At 43.1% G+C, this 22,929-nt stretch overlaps 1 protein-coding gene across 3 annotated transcripts in view; it reads right to left on the reverse strand.

Annotated features, from left to right (window-relative positions):
- plin1 (perilipin 1) overlaps window positions 1-22,645 on the reverse strand; it is a 32,616-nt gene extending 9,971 nt beyond the window's left edge. Inside the window, exons 1-8 of one of the 3 annotated variants that reach the window (XM_024423566.2) lie at window positions 22,453-22,641; window positions 22,222-22,282; window positions 21,801-21,999; window positions 20,677-20,759; window positions 20,319-20,583; window positions 13,788-13,975; window positions 10,686-10,847; window positions 9,953-10,147 (exon numbers count right to left, since the gene is read on the reverse strand). In XM_024423566.2, the coding sequence (XP_024279334.1) occupies window positions 9,953-10,147; window positions 10,686-10,847; window positions 13,788-13,975; window positions 20,319-20,583; window positions 20,677-20,759; window positions 21,801-21,999; window positions 22,222-22,263 (1,134 nt within the window). In that variant the 5' untranslated portion in view covers window positions 22,264-22,282; window positions 22,453-22,641. Of the gene's footprint in view, window positions 1-9,952; window positions 10,148-10,685; window positions 10,848-13,787; window positions 13,976-20,318; window positions 20,584-20,676; window positions 20,760-21,800; window positions 22,000-22,221; window positions 22,283-22,452 lie in introns of all 3 variants that reach the window. The other 2 variants (XM_024423567.2, XM_024423568.2) reach the window with 2 other exon arrangements.
- Window positions 22,646-22,929: the final 284 nt, after the last annotated feature.

Below are 22,929 nucleotides of genomic sequence, written 5' to 3' on the forward strand. Positions count from 1 at the left end.
AAGGTCCTTTGCTGTTATTCTGAGATTGATTTTCACTTTTCGCACCAAAGTACATTCAGCTCTTGGAGACAGAATGCATCCCCTTCCTAAGCGGTATGACGGCTGCATGGTCCCATGGTGTTCATACTTGCGTACTATTCTTTGTACAGATGAACGTGGTACTTTCAGGCGTTTGTAAATTGCTCCCAAGGATGATCCGGACTTGGAGTTCTACAGATTTGGCTGATTTCTTTTGATTTTCCCATGATGTCAAGCAAAGAGGCACTGAGTTTGAAGGTAGGCCTTGAAATATATCCACAGGTACACCTCCAATTGACCCAAATGATGTCAGGTAACCTATTATAAGTTTCTAAAGCCATGACATTTTCTGGATTTTCCCTAGCTATTTAAAGGCACAGTCAACTTAGTGTATGTTAACTTCTGACCCACTGGAATTGCGATACAATGAATTATGTGAAATAACATATCTGTAAAGAATTAAATGTATTAATTAATTGTGTCATGCACAAAGTAGATGTCCTAACAGACTTGCCAAAACTATAGGTTTAACAAGAAATTTGAGGAGTGGTTGAAAAACTAGTTTTAATGACTCCAACCTAAGTGTATGTAAACTTCCGACTTCAACTGTGTATATAGTTATGTTTAGGCATGATAAAGATTTTTTATATAAACAAGATCATATTATTGTAGGAGTCTGTACCTAAAGAATTGAAAACTAGTGTGGTGGGAAGAATGTTTACTGCTTACTGGACCATGGTGCCCCAAATAACATCCATGTCCTGTTTGACAAGTTGCAAAAGGGAACCCTAAGGCATTAATGTTTTAAAGACCAATGATTGAGGTGCTTTACATTCATTTCCAGGGGGAAAAAAATGCAACCCCCCCCCCAAAAAATCATGAGGGTGGAATTTATGAGTGAGTGTATACATGTACCATTGAGACAACATTGAGTTCTCACCTTACTCCAATACAGGGGCCATACAATGTAAAAAATAACTGCCATCTAACCACTAGCAAGATGAACCTCTCAGCTACGAGGTTAGTGCATTCAAAAAAATGATATTGTCAAAAAATATTACGTTAATATAACCGACTAGGCAGAATTTTACTAAACCTAATCTCAGATTGCAATCAAAATCCCCAAAATTGTAATGCTGTCCAACGTTAAGGCATTGTATGCCAACCTGTCCTAACATTGACTTTCAATCTCCCGTTAAAACGGTTAGCAGGGGGTCTGGAATGTGTGGTTAAGGCTAAGTGGGCCTTTTTGCTGCAGAAAATACCTGAAGAAATGTGTTAATTGATTTAAGAAAATGCCATCTATCCAATATCCCTTTGCCTGAATACTTCCCAGCAGAGTATTAAGGTCCCCTGCAGAGTTGTTCCTCAAGTGCAGTGGCTGCACACCCATAATGACCTTCATATGCTGGTCAGGCAGTCAGACTGACACTGAGGGAGTTGGTAACCATAATCCTGCCCCCCTCTCTTTCTGCATCTAATGGGTGAAAAATCATTGTGCAGAGTAAATTCACTGCTAGTCAATTTACTTCGGTAACACTGGATGATTTCATTAAGTGTTCCAACTTGCACCGCTGAATAGCTAGCTTTTCACGTTGCATGACTGGTAAGAAGCTTCAGGAGGGAGGTCACGTGCTAGAAAGCAGAGTTCCTGGGTTTGAGCCTCAGCGTGAGCCGAATTAGGAGGAAGCGGTACTCGCTAAGCAAGCACAATTACAATCTTTACACTGGCAGTCCTTTTAGTCTAGCATAAATTGCCCAGCTCAGCATTTAACACCATAGTACCCTCCAAACTCGTCATCAAGCTCGAGACCCTGGGTCTCGACCCTGCCCTGTGCAACTGGGTACTGGACTTCGACGGGCCGCCCCCAGGTGGTGAGGGTAGGTAACAACATCTCCACCCCGCTGATCCTCAACACTGGGGCCCCACAAGGGTGCGTTCTGAGCCCTCTCCTGTACTCCCTGTTCACCCACGACTGCGTGACCATGAACGCCTCCAACTCAATAATCAAGTTTGCGGATGACACTACAGTGATAGACTTGATTACCAACAATGGTGAGACGGCCTACAGGGAGGAGGTGAGGGCCCTTGGAGTGTGGTGTCAGGAAAATAACCTCACTCAACGTCAACAAAACAAAGGAGACGATTGTGGACTTCAGGAAACAGCAGAGGGAGCACCCCCTATCCACATCGATGGGACAGTAGTGGAGAGGGTAGTTTTAAGTTAAGTTCCTCGGCGTACACATCACAGAAATACTGAATTGGTCCCCCCACACAGACAGCGTTGTGAAGAAGGAACAGCAGTGTCTCTTCAACGTCAGGAGGCTGAAGAAATTCGGCTTGTCACCAAAAGCACTCAAACTTCTACAGATGCACAATCGAGAGCCACCTGTCGGGCTGTATCACCGCCTGGTACGGCAATTGCTCCACCCACAACCCTAAGGCTCTCCAGAGGGTAGTGAGGTCTGCACAATGCATCATGAGGGCAAACTACTTACCCTCCAGGACACCTACAACACCCGATGTCACAGGAAGGCCATTAAGATCAAAGGACAACAACCACCCGAGCCACTGCCTGTTCACCCCGCTATCATCCAGAAGGCGAGGTCAGTACAGGTTCATCAAAGCAGGGACCGAGAGAATGAAAAACAGCTTCTATCTCAAGGACATCAGACTGTTAAACAACCAACACTAACATTGAGTTGCTGTGCCAACATACTGACTCAAGTCCAGCCACTTTAATAATGGACATTTATGTAAAAAATGTATCACTAGCCACTTTAAAACAATGCCACTTAATATAATGTACATATCCTACATTACTCATCTCATATGTATATACTGTACTCTATATCATCTACTGCATCTTTATGTAATACATGTATCACTAGCCACTTTAAACTATGCCACTTTGTTTACATACCCTACATTACTCTTCTCATATGTATATACTGTACTCAATACGATCTACTGCATCGCCTATGCCGTTCTGTATCATCACTCATTCATACACAGTGGGGCAAAAAATTATTTAGTCAGCCACCAATTGTGCACGTTTTCCCACTTAAAAAGATGAGGCCTGTAATTATCATAGGTACACTTCAACTATGACAGACAAAATGAGAAAATAAATTCCAGAAAATCACATTGGAGGATTTTTTATTAATTTATTTGCAAATTATGGTGGAAAATAAGTATTTGGTCAATAACAAAAGTTTTGTTATATACCCTTTGTTGGCAATGACAGAGGTCAAACGTTTTCTGTGAGTCTTCACAAGGTTCACACACACTGTTGCTGGTATTTTGGCCCATTCCTCCATGCAGATCTCCTCTAGAGCAGTGATGTTATGGGGCTGTTGCTGGGCAACACAGACTTTCAACTCCCTCCAAAGATTTTCTATGGGGTTGAGATCTGGAGACTGGCTAGGCCACTCCAGGACCTTGAAATGCTTCTTCCGAAGCCACTCCTTCGTTGCCCGGGCGGTGTGTTTGGGATCATTGTCATGCTGAAAGACCCAGCCACGTTTCATCTTCAATACCCTTGCTGATGGAAGGAGGTTTTCACTCAAAATCTCACGATACATGGCCCCATTCATTCTTTCCTTTACACGGATCAGTCGTTCTGGTCCCTTTAAAGAAAAACAGCCCCAAAGCATGATGTTTCCACCCCCATGCTTCACAGTAGGTATGGTGTTCTTTGGATGCAACTCAGCATTCTTTGTCCTCCAAACACGACGAGTTGAGTTTACCAAAAAGTTCTATTTTGGTTTCATCTGACCAGATGACATACTCCCAATCTTCTTCTGGATCATCCAAATGCTCTCTAGCAAACTTCAGATGGGCCTGGACATGTACTGGCTTAAGCAGGGGGACACGTCTGGCACTGCAGGATTTGAGTCCCTGGCGGCGTAGTGTGTTACTGATGGTAGGCTTTGTTACTTTGGTCCCAGCTCTCTGCAGGTCATTCACTAGCTCCCCCCGTGTGGTTCTAGGATTTTTGCTCACCGTTCTTGTGATCATTTTCAGTGGTCTTGTATGTCTTCCATTTCCTAATAATTGCTCCCACAGTTGATTTCTTCAAACCAAGCTGCTTACCTATTGCAGATTCAGTCTTCCCAGCCTGGTGCAGGTCTACAATTCTGTTTCTGGTGTCCTTTGACAGATCTTTGGTCTTGGCCATAGTGGAGATTGGAGTGTGACTGTTTGAGGTTGTGGACAGGTGTGTCTTTTATACTGATAACAAGTTCAAACAGGTGCCATTAATACAGGTAACGAGTGGAGGACAGAGGAGCCTTAAAGTTAAAGGTCTGTGAGAGCCAGAAATCTTGCTTGTTTTTATTTTTTATTTTTATTTTTTTAAATCTTGCAAATATTTATTTTCCACCATAATTTGCAAATACATTTCATTAAAAATCCTACAATGTGATTTTCGGGATTTTTTCCCCCTCATTGTCTGTCATCGTTGAAGTGTACCTATGATGAAAATTACAGGCCTCTCATCTTTTTAAGTGGGAGAACTTGCACAATTGGTGGCTGACTAAATATTTTTTTGCCCCACTGTATCTTTATGTACATATTCTTTATCCCTTTACACTTGTGTGTAAGGTAGTAGTTGTGGAATTGTTAGGTTAGATTACTTGTTGGTTATTAAAGCATTGTCGGAACTAGAAACACAAGCATTTCGCTACACTCGTATTAACATCTGTTAATATGTGACAAATAACATTTGATTTGATCAATCAAGATGAACAGAAAAGATTCCACTCGTTTGCGTTTCAGTTATTCTGTTTCTTGTTAAATAAATCTATGCTCTTTCTTAGTCAGGTGACAGGAGACGGGTGCCTCTGGTCTGGAGCTGTCTGTCAGTGAGCGCTACACTGCTGTATTGTGACAGCTCTGTAAGCCATCGCTCTCTGCACAGGGTGATAATGAGGGCTTTCACGGAGGCAACCGAGCAAACAGCAGGGTCAGGCATCTGCCTGATGGTACTGCACAGAGATCTGAAGAGATTACACACACACACACACACACACACACACACACACACACACACACACACACACTTGCATGAACAGTCACGCACACACACAACCTAGATATAGATATCTGCAGAGAAGATTCGGAGTAACTCCCCAAATACAGGCTTGTAGTGTCATACCGAAGAAGACTCAAGGCAGTAATCTCTGCCCAAGGTGGTTCAACAAAGGAAACTAAAGGGTCTGAATACTTAAGTGATACTTCCGGGGCGTTTTTTTTTTTTTTTTAAATAGCTAAAAAAAAAATCTAAAAACCTGTTTTTGCTTTGCCAGTATGGGATAGTGTGTCTAGATTGATTTTGATCCATTTTAGAAAAAGGATGTAATGTAACAAAATGTGGAACAAGTCAAGGGGTCTGAGTACTTTCCGAATGCACTTTATAAACTCAGCAAAAACAGAGATGTCCTCGCACTGTCAACTGCGTTTATTTTCAGCAAACTTAACATGTGTAAATATTCATATGAACATAAGTGTCACACTGACCATTATTTGAGTTATTTGTTTCTCTGTTTTGTTTGGTCAGGGTGTGGTATGAGTGGGCATTCTATGTTGCATGTCTAGTTAGAAACAGACTATGTGTTTTGGCCCGATATGGTTCTCAATCAGTAATTGGGAACCATATTTAGGTAGCCTGTTTTGTATTGTGGTTTGTCGTTGTCTCTGATTGGGAACCATATTTAGGTAGCCTATTTTGTATTGTTCGTGGGTTATTGTCTATGTCATGTTGCACGTTAGCACAGTGTTTCATTAGCAGTCACGTTCGTCTTGTTAGTTTGTTTGTTTGGTGTACTTCGTGTTTTCCGTTTAATCATTAAAATAGGCATTCACACCACGCTTTGCTTTGGTCTACTCCATACGACGATCGTGACAGAATAACCCACCAACAATGGACCAAGCAGCGTGGTAACGGACAGCAGCAGCAATCGCAGGACTTCTGGACTTGGGAGGAGAGTCTGGACGGCAAAGGACCCTGAGCATAGCCAGGGGAATATCGCCGTCCCAAAGCAGAGCTGGAGGCAGCGAAAGCAGAGAGGCGCCGGTATGAGGCAGCGCGGCTGGAAGCCCAGAGGCAGCCCCAAAAATGTATTGGGGGGGTCACAGGGAGAGTGTGGCAGAGTCAGACCTGAGCCAACTCCCCCTGCTTACCATAAGGAGCCAAGGATGGAACCAGAGCCAGTCAGGGCGGAATTGGAGGTGAGCGAAGCAGAGACAGTGAAGGAGTTAATGGGGAGATTGGAGGAGAGTTATGAGGGAGGTGCTGTGTTGGTGCCTGAGGTACGACATCCGCCCGATGGAGCATGTCGGAGATTTGATGTCACCTGGGTCAGCTCTCCATACTCGTCCTGAGGTGCGTGCTAGCCGTTTGGTGAAGACCGTGCCAGCCCCACGCACCAGGCCTCCTGTGTGCTTCCCTAGCCCTGCACGTCCTGTGCCAGCTCGGTGTTACAGTTTTCCGAGCCATGCTTACCGTGGCGGGCGTTGTACTGGTCAGGCACCGTGTTATGCAGTGGAGCGCACGGTGTCCCCAGTACGCGTGCTTAGCCCTGTGCGCGACATCCCTGCTCCCCGCATATGCTGGGCTAGGGTGATGATCCAGCCAGGGCGGATGGTGCCAGCCCTGCTCTCAAGATCTCCAGTGAGCCTTTACTGTCCGGTCTATCCGATGCCATCTCCAAGCACCAGCCCTCTGGTGGCAGCCCCCCTGCACCAGGCTTCCTGTGCATCTTCAGAGCCCAGTACTCCCTGTTCCTGCTCCTCGCACTCTTTGTGTTGCGTGTCCCCAGCCCATTACCTCCAGTGCTGGCACCACGCACCAGGCCTATAGTGCGACTCGGCAGGCCAGTACGCCCTGTTCCTCCTCCCCGCACTCGCCCTGAGGTGCGTGTCCTCGGCGCAGTACCACCAGTGTTGGCACCACGCACCAGGCCTACAGAGCCTCCCGTCTGTCCTGAGCCGCCAGAGCCTCCCGTCTGTCCTGAGCCGCCAGAGCCTCCCGTCTGTCCTGAGCCGCCAGAGCCTCCCGTCTGTCCTGAGTCGCCAGAGCCTCCCGTCTGTCCTGAGCCGCCAGAGCCTCCCGTCTGTCCTGAGCCGCCAGAGCCTCCCGTCTGTCCTGAGCCGCCAGAGCCTCCCGTCTGTCCTGAGCCGCCAGAGCCTCCCGTCTGTCCTGAGCCGCCAGAGCCGTCAGCCAGCCCGTTGTTTGTTTAGTGTACTTCGTGTTTTCCGTTTAATCATTAAAATATGCATTCACACCACGCTACGCTTTGGTCTACTCCATATGACGATCGTGACAATAAGATTCAACAACTGAGACAAACTGAACAATTCCACAGACATGTGACAAACAGAAATTGAATAATGTGTCCCTGAACAAAAGGGGGGGGGGGCAAATCAAAAGTAACAGTCAGTATCTGGTGTGGCCACCAACTGCATTAAGTACTGCAGTTTGGCTCCTCCTCATGGACTGCACCAGATTTGCCAGTTCTTGCTATGAGGTGTTATCAAACTCTTCCACCAAGGCACCTTCAAATTCCCAGACATTTCTGGGGGGAATGGCCCTAGCCCTCACCCTCCAATCCAACAGGTCCCCAACTTGCTCAATGGGATTGAGATCTGGGCTCTTCGCTGGCCATGGCAGAACACTGACATTCCCGTCTTGCAGGAAATCATGCACAGAACGAGCAGTATGGCTGGTGGCATTGTCATGCTGGAGGGTCATGTCAGGATGAGCCTGCAGGAAGGGTACCACGAGGGAGGAGGATGTTTTCCCTGTAACGCACAGCATTGAGACTGAGCTTGTTGTCATTGCAGGCAGTCCGATGATGCTATGACACACTGCCCCAGACCATGACGGATCCTCCACTTCCAAATCGATCCTGCTCCAGAGTACAGGCTTCTGTATAACGCTCATTCATTCAATGATAAACGCGAAGCCGACCATCACCCGTGGTGAGACAAAACCGCAACGTCAGTGAAGAGCACTTTCCTGTCTGGTCCAGCGACGGTGGGTTTGTGCCCATAGGCGACGTTGTTGCCGGTGATGTCTGGTGAGGACCTGCTTACAACAGGCCTACAAGCCCTCAGTCCAGCCTCTCTCAGCCTATTGCGGACAGCCTGAGCACTGATGGAGGGATTGTGCGTTCCTGGTGTAACTCGGGCAGTTGTTGTTGCCATCCTGTACCTGTCCCGCAGGAGTGATGTTCGGATGTACCAATCCTGTGCAGGTGTTGTTACACGTGGTCTGCCACTGTAGTGCTGTCTTAGGCGTCTCACAGTACAGACATTGCAATTTATTGCCCTGCCCACATCTGCAGTCCTCATGCCTCCTTGCAGCATGCCTAAGGCACATTCACGCAGATGAGCAGGGACACTGGGCATCTTTCTTTTGGTGTTTTTCAGAGCCAGTAGAAAGGCCTCTTTAGTGTCCTGTTTTCACAACTGTGACCTTAATTGCCTACCGTCTGTAAGCTGTTAGTGTCTTAATGACCGTTCCACAGTTACATGTTCATTAACAGTTTCTGGTTCATTGAACAAGCATGGGAAACAGTGTTTAAAGCCTTTACAGTGACGATCTGGGAAGTTATTTGGATTTTTTGAGAATTATCTTTGAAAGACAGGGTCCTGAATAGCTTTTTTTTGTTGCTGAGTTTACATATCTGTTTTTAGTTGTTTAAGTTTAAACATATTTTGGACATGTCGACATTTCTACTTAAAAATACCAAATATATCTATCTATATATAGATTATTGTCCTGCTCCCAGTGTCTGGAGGAAAGCTGACTTAACCAGGTATTGTAGGATTTTGCCTGTGCCCAGCTCAAATTTCCACTTCTTTTTTTATTGTGTAAAACTCCACAGTCCTTAACGTTTGCAAGCATACCCATAACATAATGCAGCCACCACTATGCTTGAATATGGAGAGTGGTACTCAGTAACGTATTGTATTGAATTTGCCCCAAACATAACACTTTGTATTCTGGACAAGAAGTGAAATGTTTTGCCACAGATGTTGCAGTACTACTTTAGTGCCTTGTTGCAAACAGGATTCATGTTTTGGAATATATTTTAAACTGTACAGGCTCCCTTCTTTTGGCTCTGTCAACAATTAGGTTAGTATTGTGGAGTAACTACAATGTTGTCGATCCATCTTCAGTTCTCTTATCACAGCCATTAACCATTTTAAAGTAACCTGAAATCCCTGAGCAGTTTCCTTCTTCTCTGGCAACGGAGTTAGGAAGGACGTGTATTGATGCACCTTCCAAAGTGTAATTAACTTCACCAGGCTCAAAAGGAATGTTCAATATCAGTTTTTTATACATTTACCCATCTACCAATAGGTGCCCAGTCCAGACAACCTATCATGTGACTTGTTAAGCAAACATTTACTCCTGAACTTATTTAGGCTTGCCATAACAAAGGAGTTGAATACTTATTTACTCAAGACATTTCAAATTTTCATGTTTAATTAATAAAAAAAAAATATTATTCCACTTTGACATTGCGGGTTAGTGTGTGTAGGCCAGTGGCAAAAAAACGAAAGGTGTGAATACTTTCTGAAGGCACTAATAAAAAGAATCTTCACACACACACACACACACACACACACACACACACACACACACACTTGTTTAAAAGAAACATTTCATAATTTTTGGAGTGGTGACAATGATTTAGCCCAACACTAAATAGAGCATTCTAACCACTTATTGATCTGATTAGGTCCTACAGTACGTGATACAGCCCTCTCTGAAGAGCTGAGCTGATCACACATGGTTGGGGGATGGAGCAGCTCCCTCCTTTCCCCACATGAGGGGTTCAAGTGAAGGGTAAGCCAGACAGAATCAATGCATGTAAGGGCCAAATCAAATCAGGGGATGGCAGGGATGACGGAGTGACTCACCATAACATAATAGGAGATGCTGTTCACCACACGATCCCGGGCGCTGCCCACGGTCTCCAACAGGGCACCCAGCCCGTTCTTAGCCAAGCCAAAGGTGGTCTGAGGGGCACTCTTCACACTGGACACAACTGACATGTAGTTAATCTGCAGTTGATAACCAAGGCCACTCACCAGGCGCTGCAGCCCACCACCACTCTGAAACACAGGGACATGAATGTAATACAAGGTGAGTATCTGAACAATTCTTTACCATACAACAACACCAACTACACACATGGTGGCTCATTATACTCTGCTAACCAGGCAGCCTTTTCTGAGCAGCAAATCAACATAAACAGTACAACATGTATTGTACATATGGGTATCGTCTTGGCTGTCTTCTAGGGTGAACCTAGAGGCCAGATTCTGTATGGTTTTGTAACAGCACTTCAGATTTCTTTATCCACTCCCTAAATTATACTTCAGTAGGGGGAGTCTCAGGGAATGTGAGCTGAATGTTAAGAATGTACAGCATTTGATTACATTTTCTGAGAATACCATCAGGTACATCAAGGGTCGCATTGGGAGACTATTTTAGGCCTATTTGAGTGGGGCAGACATGACCACATCAATCTAAAGAAATACTGTAGAACAGTGGGAGAAAAGACTTCACAGTAAAACATCCTCTAATGACAATAATGAAATGACCTAAATTACTATTTAAAAAAATAGTAATGTGCATTATGTTTGAGACCTGCTCTAAGGCTGGTATGATGTAAGGGTTCATAACCTTCTGAAACTCTGCTTCTGTCGCTTTGTCTCTCTGCTCCTCCCAACTGAAGAATCCCATCAATGAGCTCTGAAAGAACAGGCCCACTGTTTCCACAGCCTCAAGGTTCTTCATGGCATATTCAGTCTGGCAGGGAACAGTACATTTTCAAAGTCAATTTTAATCATCACCATAACAACATATTTGCAAAAAGGTAATAAACAGTAATTGTAACGATTCCCGTCCTCCTCTTCTGAGGAGGAGTAGTAAGAAGGATCGGAGGACCAATACGCAGCGTGGTAAGTGTTCACTATATTTATTTATAACTCAGAACACTAAATAATAAAATAACAAAGAGAACGAAATGAAACCGAAACAGTCCTGTACAGTGCATACATACAACACAGAACAGAAAATAAACACCCACGAAACACAAGTGGAAAAAGGCTACCTAAGTATGATTCTCAATCAGAGACAAGTAATGACACCTGCCTCTGATTGAGAACCATACCAGGCCAAACTCAAAACACAACATAGAAAAATGAACATCGACAACCCACCCAACTCACGCCCTGACCATACTAAAACAAATACATAAATAAAAGAACTAAGGTCAGAACGTGACAGTAATAAAAGTTACAGTAATAAAATGATACTCAGTTACAAGTCATTTTTTAGAAGCTTCTATATCATTATGAAAGAGGGTTCAATAAAATAACTTGCCTGGCACACTGTTCCAGTCAATTATTTATAATAGTTTGAGTAGTATCTAGAACTACTGTAAGCCTTATCAAACCAACAATTCTAAGAATATCCTTTCAAAAGAGCTAAGCTTTTGCATTTATTGGCTGACGTCAGACACAAGGCCACTAAGTTGTATCGACTCAGACCACCATCCTATGTACAGCCATTCTCAAACACACCTGGGTAAACCCATTTGAATTCAATCACTTTGACAGCAACCCTTTTGATTTGAACAAAACCTTCCATACATATTTACACATTGTAGAATGTCAAAACATTCAAGAGATAAATGGTGCTCAAAGTTGACCAATTTGCATACCCCACCATACTATCAAACACCCATGTCTTCGTCACTGGAAAAGATAAGCGGTTGAGATTGATACAATTTAAAATCATACAAACAGGATTGTCAATTTTTTTTAAAATAATTTCCAGAACATTGCTTTTCATATTCTGTCTGTCTGTCTGTCTGTCTGTCTGTCTGTCTGTCTGTCTGTCTCTGTGTCTGTCTGTGTCTGTCTGTCTGTCTGTCTGTGTCTGTCTGTGTCTGTCTGTGTCTGTCTGTCTGTCTGTGTCTGTCTGTCTGTGTCTGTCTGTCTGTGTCTCTGTCTGTCTGTCTGTCTGTGTCTGTCTGTCTCTGTCTCTGTCTGTCTGTCTGTAAAATCTGACATGTTGGCTGGATTCACAACTGTCTGTGTAGCTTTAATTGAGTATCTTACATGTGTGATTTAATGAAAGTTTGATTTTTATATACATTTTTCAGCGCTGCATTTTCCCTGGTTTTTGTCTGTCTCTGTCTGTCTGTCTGTCTGTCTCTGTCTGTCTCTGTCTGTCTGTCTGTCTCTGTCTGTAAAATCCATATGAAGCTTTAAGAGTATCTTACATGTGTGATTTAAACTTTGAATGATTTTCCGCGCTGCATTTTCCCTGGTTTTTGGCCAAGTGGGACGCAAGCGTCCCCTATACCATATGAAGCTAAGAGAGCAAACAATGATAATTCATAGCGAATGCTATCTAGCTATGGGATACTCCTCTCTCAAGTAAAGTCTTCCTTTGTAATGTTCCTGAGATCTGTGTTTCGCCATGTGAATTGAGATGGGTGTGTCTTGGCTATAAATTATACTAAGAACTGTTTTGTAAGGACTCTCAGAGAATTCATTTATAGACACTGAATTGATCGGAGAGTCACTGGGCTATGGTAAATCTCATATAATTAAATATGGACTTTATGATATAACTCTGACTTGTGTGTGGTTTGCTCTCATGATTTGGTAATACAGGAAATTTCCACGACACTGACCAGGTGAAAGCTATGATCCCCTATTGATGTCAACTGTTAAAGCCACTATATTTAATGTAGATTAAGGGGAAGAGACAGGTTAAATAATACTTTTAAACCATGAGACAATTGAAACATGGATCCTGTATGTGTGCCGTTCAGAGGGTGAATGGGCAAGACAAAAGATTTAAGTGCCTTTGAACTGGGTATGGTAGGATGTGCAAGGCACACCAGTTTGAGTATGTCAAGAATAGCAACGCTGCTTGGTTTCCTGTGTATATCAAGAATGGTCCACCACCCAAAGGACATCCAACTAACTTGACAACTTTTGGAAGCATTAGTCAATATGGGACAGTATCCCTGTGGAACGCTATCGACAACTTGTAGAGTCCATGCCCTGACAAATTTAGACTGTTGAGGGAAAAACGGATTGCAACCCAATATTAGGAAGGTGATCCTAATGTTTTGTACACAGTGTACCTCTGGCTGTCTGTCTCTCCTTGGGTCTCTCTTCAATGCTTATTTCAGCTGGGATTTCAACTGCCATACTCCAGTAACCCCTGCTGTTATCGAGAACTACTGTAATTGATGTGATTCCCAGAGAGGAATTTGGAATGAATTATGGCTTTAGACTGTGTGTGACATAACCTCCCCGAGAGAGTACGCATTTACTCTAGTAATAACCCAAATAATTGTACCTAATTTCATAAATGAACACACATCAAGTAATTCACATGTCAAAATGATGGATAGAATTGTGTCAGTCTTTCAGTCATAAATAAATAGATACCCTGGCTGTAAGTAATAGGAATACATTTCATATGAGTCTTTCCACAGGCATGCTCTTCCCTCTCTGTGATGACCTCAACAACAACTCTACGTTAGGCTAACAGAGGTCAAAATTCACACATTTCCCTTATTTGTACTGACCATAGTACCTAATTGGGCTGCCAAATTTGATTTTGATTGGCCAATTCCACTCTATCAGCGAAAATGTGATGTTTTAATTTCCCCACAATTATTTAGTGTCTGGGGCCGAGACTAAACAGACAGCTGGCTCTTACCAGTGGAGACACACCAGAGATGTGTGTGACCAGGTCCTGACCTTGACTCTTGGCGTGTTGGAGCGTTGCGGCTGTCTGATTGTAGGCACGTCGACACACTGTGCTGGCCAGAGCCCCAAGCCTCCTGTAGCTGGGCGGAAGGCCAGGAGCACTGACACCTGACTCCTGCTCCCACAAAGCAGCAGACTCTGGGGGACAGATAAAGAGCACACAACGGCTGGACAAATGGATACAACATGTCTCTCTTTTTTACTCAACAACCTAACTCAAAGCATCACATATCATCATTAGCTGACCACTCCTGATGAAGGCCAAATAGGATGGACCCTCACTAAGAAAAAGCTAACAAACTTGTAAGAATTTCTAGATTCAAAACTTCTATAGCTGTTACATAAATCCTGTATCATATTTACTGACAATGTTACAGTTCATTACTTGTGAGCAGAAGGTCACTCTTTGAGTGACTATGTCTTATGTCCATGAGTTCCGAAGAAGGTACGTGCGTTCAGAAAGTATTCACACATCTGTACTTTTTCCACATTTTGTTGTGTTACAGCCTGAATTTTAAATTAATTACATTTAGATTTGTCACTGACCTGTGGAATTGTTTGACATTTTTACAAAATAATTAAAAATGGAAGTCTGTAATGGTCTTGAGTCAAAATGTATTCAACCCCTTTTTTACAGCAAGCCTAAATAAGTTCAGGGTGAAAAATGTGCTTAACAAGTCACATAAGTTGCATGGACTCTCGTGTGCAATGGTGTTTAACATGATTTTTTATCTGACTACGTCATTTCTGTACACCACACATACAATAATCGAGTGCAAATTCCAAGAGTGTGCAAAGCTGTCATCAAGGCAAAGGGTGGATATTTCGAAGAACCTCAAATATATTTGATTTGTTTAGCACTTTTTTGGTTACTACATGATTCCATATGTTTTATTTCTTTGTTTTGGTCTTAACTATTATTCTACAATGTAGAAAATAGTCAAAAGAAAAGAAAAACCCTGGAATGAGTAGGTGTCCAAACCTTTGGTCTTGTTGTAGGGAAAACACTTCTGGCCTTACTGTGTGGAATGGGGATGTAACATTCCGTAGTTGGTCACGAGCTAGCACATTTGGGTCCTTGGAAGTGGTGGGAATGTTTGTTTTTGGTTTCACATTGGTTGTGGGAACAAAGCCATAAGCTTCCTGACCAGTAAAACTGAAGTTTTTTAAAAATTAATGTTCTGAGAACATTTGGCCTTTTTTGGAAACAATTTTTTTAGGTTGCAGGGAGGTTCTGAGAATGTTTTATTCTGGTTCTGATAAGGTGTCCCCTAGAGGTTTTATTAACACTCTGAGAACATAAATTATAGGTCATTTGGAGGTTAGTGAATAACTACTTTAAAGCTTTTATTGAATGTTTCAATAAGACTTTTAATAACATTGCTACCTTATTTTAAAATGACATTCTTAGAATGTTCTCTGAGCTTTCCTAAAGTTCCTGTGGTTTTTATGGAAAGTTTGAGAATTTAGAGCTTATTGATGTTACTGTGCACAATAAAAAAAAATCAGAATATTTCCAATAACTGACAAAATAGTTATTATACAGTCTATGAACGTTCTGAGAACTTCGTCAACTTCCGGTGAAATTGGAGGGCGCTCATTTCAAATAAATAATCATACAAATTGTGGATATTAAACATTTAAGTACATACAAGTGTCGTATATATCGGTTAAAAGCTTAGTCTTTTTCATCTAACTGCATTGTCTGATTTATAATAGGCTTTACAGCGAAAGCATGCCATGCGATTGTTTGAGGATGGCGCCCCACAACATATATTTCAATCAGCACAGATTTCACAAAAATCACAAATGGTGATTAAAATATTCACTTTTTGAAAATCTTCTGATTTGCAATACAAAGGATCCCAGCTACAACATGCATGGCGGTTTTGTTGGATAAAATCCTTCTTTATATCCCAAAGAGTCTATTTAGTTGGCGTCATCGATTTGAGTAATCCACTCGTTCAACATGCAGAGAAAGGAATCCAAAAGGCTACCTCTAAACTTGTGTTGAAAAGTCAAAAATAAGTTTCTATTTAATGCTTAGGTACCCTAAAATGCAATTAAACTATAATTTTTCATGCGGAGAGAAATATGTTCAACAGGAAAGCAAAATTAGCAGGTGCGTGTCCATTTCATCACGTGCACACAGACTGATTTCCAACTCTGACTCCCAGTACTAAAACTCAAAATTCTTCCAAGTTTGGGAAGAAACAAGACTGAAACCTTGACCAAAGACTGTTGACATCTAGTGGAAGCCATAGGAATTGCAATCTGGGAGCTGGATTTGGATATGACCCTATACATTCCATTGGAAGAGCATGGGCTCTCAAAAAAACCCAATTCCGTTTGGTTTTTCTTTAGATTTTCTCTGATCATATCTATTGTGTTATAGTCTCATGCAATATTTTAACATTTCTACAAACTTCAGTGTTTTCTATCCAATGGTACCAATTATATGCATATCATGGCTTCTGGGCCTGAGTAACAGGCACTTTACTTTGGGCACGTCAGTCAGACAGGAAGTGGAGAAAAAAAAGACCCTAGCCTGAAGAAGCTTTAGAACTCAAAGTTATCTAAATGTAATCCCCAAAAGTAATTATTTGTCATGAGAGGGACAAAAACAATAACTAGTAATGCTGCGCACTCCAAGAAAAGGTTACCATTTAACTTTTCTGGTAAAAAAAAGTTATATTGCTGAGGTGTAGTCACTTTCTTTTGAGGACAAGCTTAAGTATACAATACAAATGTATAAAATGTTAAATTTTTATCATAATGCATTTCCTATTCAACACAATTGTGTAAATTAGGCTTGAAATTACTTTTTTTTCAAAATATTGTATAGTCAATTTATACAATAAGATTTCACATTCCTTATAAAACTCTAAAATGCATATCTGTACATTTAGTTTTAGAGAAAATGTACATATTTCCTAAAGGTCTTTCCTGATCAAAACGTTTGTCCCCCCCCCCTCCGCTGTGAACGGCTTAGAGCACTAGCTTGTCTTCCAGAACTCAATAGGAACTCGCCTTTCATCTCATATCAATCTTGTCTGTCTATGACAAACAGAAAGGTTTAAAATCAATGAATTATATTAGATTAGCTATAGAATTTCTCAAAAAAATGTGCTACAGTGAGAAAACCACTCTCCCCTGCTGAGTTACAATGTAAGGATTACAGCCATATGTTTTGTTAGTGCCTTTATAAAAAGGCAGATGAGACATACTCCTGTGCCCATGAGAGTCAGGGTGTCACGCTCGTCATAAGGATCGGACCAAGGCGCATTCGTGGTATGTATACATTCTCTTTTTAATTAATGAACAAAAACAACCAAACGAAACGTGAAGTATACAAACTAGTGCTTACAGGCAACTCAACATGGACAAGATCCCACAACTAACAATGGGGAAACTGGCTACCTAAATATGATCCCCCCCAATCAGAGACAACGATAAACAGCCTTCTCTGATTGGGAACCATATCAGGCCAACATAGACATACAAAAACCCTAGATGACAAAAACCCTAGACATACAACAACTAAAGTACCCACCGTAGTCACACCCTGACCTAACCAAAATATATAGAAAACCAGAGAATTTAAGGTCAGGGCGTAGGTCAGGACAGTACCCCCCCCCGAAAAGTGCAGACTCCCGGCCGCAAACCTGAACCTATAGGGAGGGTCCGGGTGGGCATCTACCCTCTGTGGCGGCTCCGGTTCTGGACGCAGCCCCCCTCCTTACGCTGATCCCTCCGCTTTTGTGGAACCGGACCGTGGATCGTCGCCGGAAGCTCCGGACTGGGGAGGCACACAGGAGATCTGATGCGTGGAACAGGTATAGGTGGACCCGGGCTGATGACACGCACCTCAGGGCGAGTGCGGGGAGGAGACACAGGATGTTCTGGACTGTGGAGGTGCACTGGAGACCTGGAGCGTAGTAGCACAATGCGTCCTGGCTGGATGCTCACTTTAACTTGATACGTGCGGGGCGCTGGCACAGGACGCACTGGGCTGTGAAAACGTACTGGCGATACAGTAAGTAGAGCCGGCGCAGGATATCCTGGGCCGAAGAGGTGTACTGCAGGCCAGGAGCACTGAGCCGGCACAACCCATCCTGGCTGGATGCCCACTCTAGCGAGGCAAATGTGGGGAGCTGGAATAGAGCGCACCGGGCTATGAATGCGCACTGGAGACACCGTGTGCATCACTGCATAACACGGTGCCTGACCAGGCACATGCTCCCCACGGTATGCACGGGGAGTTGGCTCAGGTCTCAACCCTACCTCTGCCAATCTCCACGAGTGCCCCAACAACTGCTTTTTGGGAGCTGCCTCTTGGGCTTCCGTGCTAGCCGTCCCCCCCTATCGTCGCCGTTCCTCTTTCTCTGCCTCCGCCTGCATCCATGGCAGGATCTTGTCCCCTGCCATTAGCTCTTCCCAGTTCCAGGATGTCCTTCACTCACTTTTCTCCTGGGCCCAGGATCCCTGCTCCTCTTGAACACGCTGCTTGGGCCATTTTTGGTGGTGGGATCTTCTGTCACGTTCGTCATAAGTATCGAACCAAGGCGCAGCGTGGTATGAGTACATTCTCTTTTTAATGAATGAACAAAAACAACAAACAAATGAAACGTGAAGCTATACAAACTAGTGCTGACAGGCAACTAAACATAGACAAGATCCCACAATGGGGAAATGGCTACCTAAATATGATCCCCAATCAGAGACAACAATAAACAGCTGTCTCTGATTGGGAACCATATCAGGCCAACATAGACATACAAAAACCCTAGACATAGAATAACTAGAGTACCCACCCGAGGCACACCCTGACCTAACCAAAATATATAGAAAAACAGAGAATCTAAGGTCAGGGCGTGACACAGGGCTACTGCTCAATGCAAGCCATTTTGATCTACGGTGTCCAAAGATCGATTTATAAGCAAAAATGTTAGTGGGCAACCAGTACAAGAAGCTCGCAGGTCCCCGAAACAGGGAAATTTACATGGAAGAGGTTAAGAGAACCAGGTGGGAACTTGTGTGTAATGTTCAGTGGAAGTACTGAAATTCCCAAATAACAATTGTTTCTTAACACCAGCCTTCTAATCATCAGAGCAGCACAGCATGTTCTCTGTACAGAGCATCTAAGAGATGGCTCAGCTCAGAGAGCCTATATACCACACACTGTGTGAGTGGTGGGCGTGGGATGGATGTAGTGAGGGTTGATTAACTTTGGTCAGACAGGGCCAACTGCTTATCCTGCCTGCCTATCTGAGGACGGGATCACCTGTACTCCCAGAGCAGGAGGATTAGTCTGGAGAACACCCGAGTGACTTGTCTGGCCAGACAGGGCCACAGGTGGAACCGATAATACCACTTATATAAAATGGGGGCCATTGACTTAATAATGACACTTGCAGACCAGCAGAAGTGCCTATACATTGTACCCCCTCGCACAGTATAAAAGCAAATCATAGATTGTTCAGCCCGAGTCAAACTCAAGAGCACATTCAATCTGGCAGGCAGGGGGTTTGAGTAAAAGATTATTAGAATAATATCAATTGACATTGAAATGACTAAAACCAAATTGAAACTGTAGAAATGATAATGGTTCTACATTTATAGTCTCTTCACTCTGTCCAGCTTGCTGAAGATCAGTTCAATTCCTATGGGAGACCAGTATAAAAAACAAATATGTTTATGTACTGCAAGTGTCACTGGATAAGAGTGTCTGACGAGTAATGTAAAATGCTAACACTGATCAAATTCCAAAAGCGATGGATATGGGACAATTTTCTACACATTGACTGCGAAGAAATATAATACATTTTAATTGCTTCCCTCTAGACCTCGGCGAAGACAGAATGCTACCCGCAGGGGAAATTAGTTTGACACCCCGGTTCTACAGGTATGGTATGGGGATTCTTTATAGATTTCCTTATGGTCTGGCACCTTCTCTAACAGCCAGATACAGTTCCATTTGGCAAGCCAAGTATGTATTTGGCTAATTTAGTTGAATATAATAGATTTCCCTTAGATTGTAACAGACTGACTCATGTATGAGTCATCATGTGGAGGGTGAAGAGGTTGTGTCTAGTGCAAGTGCTAGAGAACATCTCATCTTCAGGCATTGCTTAGAGATGTTATCACTTTATCTCACTTGTCTAAATCATGCTGTTATGTTCTTTCTGTGTCCTGAAACAAAACATCTATCACTGTCATCTACTACAGCTTGCCTGCTGTAACCATGAAACCATAGCGCTCCACTTTTGTTTCTCAATTGTAGGTTGCCACCTTGTGGTGAAAGTTGAAATAGCTACAGTATACTGTTTAAAATGGGTCAGTGCGATCCGGGATCTTTGGGACGTCCCTCAGCGGATAGCAACGACCCTTGTAAATGTTTAGCTGCCATACTCCCATTCCATGTCCTTATCTGAACTAACTCAACACAGTAAGAAGAAAAAATATTACGTTTGAAGTATACCATTCTCCTCAGAGGATCCAGGCAGAACATAGTTGACCAGACTCTCAGCCAGGGTCAGTGCAGTGTCTGCTCCCTCCCCTGCAAGGTGGACAGGCTTGCTGTTCAGGACGTAGCTAAAGCCATCACTGAAGGCACTGCTGGTCAACTGGAGCCAACTGGATGCCATGCTGAGCACCCTGTCTGAGGTGCCAGCGATAGGGCTGGCGATGCCCTCCTTAGCTGTCTGCACTGTAGAGGTGACTGCATTCACTATGCCAGATGCCAACTGTGTGAAACAGAGGAAAAAGACAGGTTTTAGGGGCAGAAGTCATGCTGTGTAACAAGCATTTTAAATTGACTCAGAAAATAGCTTCATTGCCTTCTCAGGGGGATACTGCAGAGCTGGGATCTTCTCCTCCAGATGATCCAGCCCTTTACAGGCCAGATTGTTGGCAGCAACAACTAGAGACAATATATTGAGTTTAGAGAAGGTCATTATGTGTTTTACACTGCCGATAACCTTTGAGTATTAAACACATTGAAAGATGTTCTCTACTCTGTGAAATTATTTAATCACAAGGAGCTAGATAGCAAAAATGCAGATGAGATCATTGTCATTTTGGCATTGCTCTCTGAGACAGAATATCTGTGGCACACCTTAGTGACATGCAAGCTGCAATCTGCCTTGGTACTTTCATTATATTGCACTCATTACAACAGATCCTTTTTCCTCACTTGCCAATTGGTTGTGAGCAAAGCTGTATTGCATTTCCAGATTCAAAACTTTCCTTCATGCGTGTTCCTTCAAATGTTTGAAGTAAGCTAGAACGTGAGACAATGAAATATTTAAATTGCCCAATTTATCATGAAATCTCAAAGTCTTACTTGTCACCAGAGAACAGTTTTGCAATTTGTGAATGTGAGTTCAGGACACAGAGTTCATGCAATATAAATTACATTTCACAACCAGGAAATGTAACATCCCGAGAGAGAGAGTTTCATGACAACTGTGTGTTCTCCCCATCAACAAGTAGAACATAGAAACAGTCAAACCAAGTCTTGTAGACCTGGCTCAGTCTACTAAACCTGGCTCTAATAAGAGCTGGCCCTAGCCCAGGCGTACAGCAGGACACATTCCCAGACTCAACAGCACAACGGATTTGTTGTCACTACAGATTATCAAACAAACAGCAAACACTCAGTGAGAATGAGCTCATTTACTCCTTTTCATGTATTGCACTTCACAGCATCAACATGTATTGAAGGATTACTTTTGGAGGTACTGCATGTTCAGGTTACTGTAGTAGATGGACATCACAATCAGGTAATGGTACTGCAGTGTGAAGCAGTATAGACTATTGTACTGTAGTAGCTGAACATATGGTTAATGAACTGATTACACAGCCTATCTATTTGTCTGGACTGGTGGCAGGGTGACTAACAATTTTTGCAGTGCAGCAATTGATGACAGTTAGCACTAAGGCAGGGAATCAGTGTGCTCACGCTGGGTCTCCAGTCGGTCGATGGCAGGCTGGATGCTCCACACTGCCAGACTGCTGGCGGTCCTGGCCCCCCTCTCATACACCCCACACACAGAGCAGAGGAGCGGGTGGGTCTGCTTGGTGCTAGTGTAGGTCCTCTCAATAACCTCATAGGTAGAGCTCACTGCAGGTAGGCTTAGGAGTCTGACAAACACATTGTCCTGAGAGACATGGAACAACAACTCACTCCTCAAGCTGAGACAGACATGCTCAACTCTGTCAATGTGCATACATACTGTAGTAGGCTACACACACATATATAACTGTTATTGTAGTCTGTCAGAGATTTACAGATGAGGGTTAGGATATTGTACTGTAGTGGAATTATGTTGCAGTTACATCAGTGCATGAACATGTAGTTGTAAACTGTTTGGAAACCTTACCTTTTCCTGGGTTTTGGTGGATGCTGTTTTCTCTGGAGCCATTATGACTGATCAACTAGGCCTATGTGAATAACATAATGATAAATCATTGTTGCACCTGAAGCAAGTTTGGAACTACTACCAGCATATTGACTTGTAGAAACATTTTATATTTAATATATTATTAGGCTACTACTACAGAAGTAAACCAGCAATTTTTAAAAATCAAATGTAATATGAATAGAAACTAACCGTCTAGTGTTGAGTCCCGCTGAAGACCGTGGCACATTTAATTTGGTGAGGGACAGAAGAACTATACAGACACAACCTGGGGAAAAAGCCTGCTCATCACGCCCACTTAAAGGAGAAGTCTACCCAAAATCCAGAATCTCCCAAGTGGTTCCAAACCTTGAAACTATTTCAGTGGAGTTCCCCTCTCTCTCCCTGGATTGCAGAACTGAGACAGCTGCAAAAACAGGTCATGTGACTCGTGATATTCCTGGATGCAGTCCTCGCTCCTCTCCGTTGTCAGTGAATGCATGATTTACAAATCTGCAAACTGTTGGCAAAATCATTGTTTTATTGAATTCGTATGGCCAAATTTGCTATTTTTGTCAAAAGTACATTTGGGACTTTTCAACCAGATTTGTGATTATTTTCTATTATTATTTTATGTAGCCCTCATAGGGAAAACCATTATAAAACTCATTATATGCCAATATATGGAGC

This window comes from Oncorhynchus tshawytscha, linkage group LG06 (genome assembly GCF_018296145.1).
Source record: "Oncorhynchus tshawytscha isolate Ot180627B linkage group LG06, Otsh_v2.0, whole genome shotgun sequence".
NCBI lineage: Eukaryota > Metazoa > Chordata > Actinopteri > Salmoniformes > Salmonidae > Oncorhynchus > Oncorhynchus tshawytscha.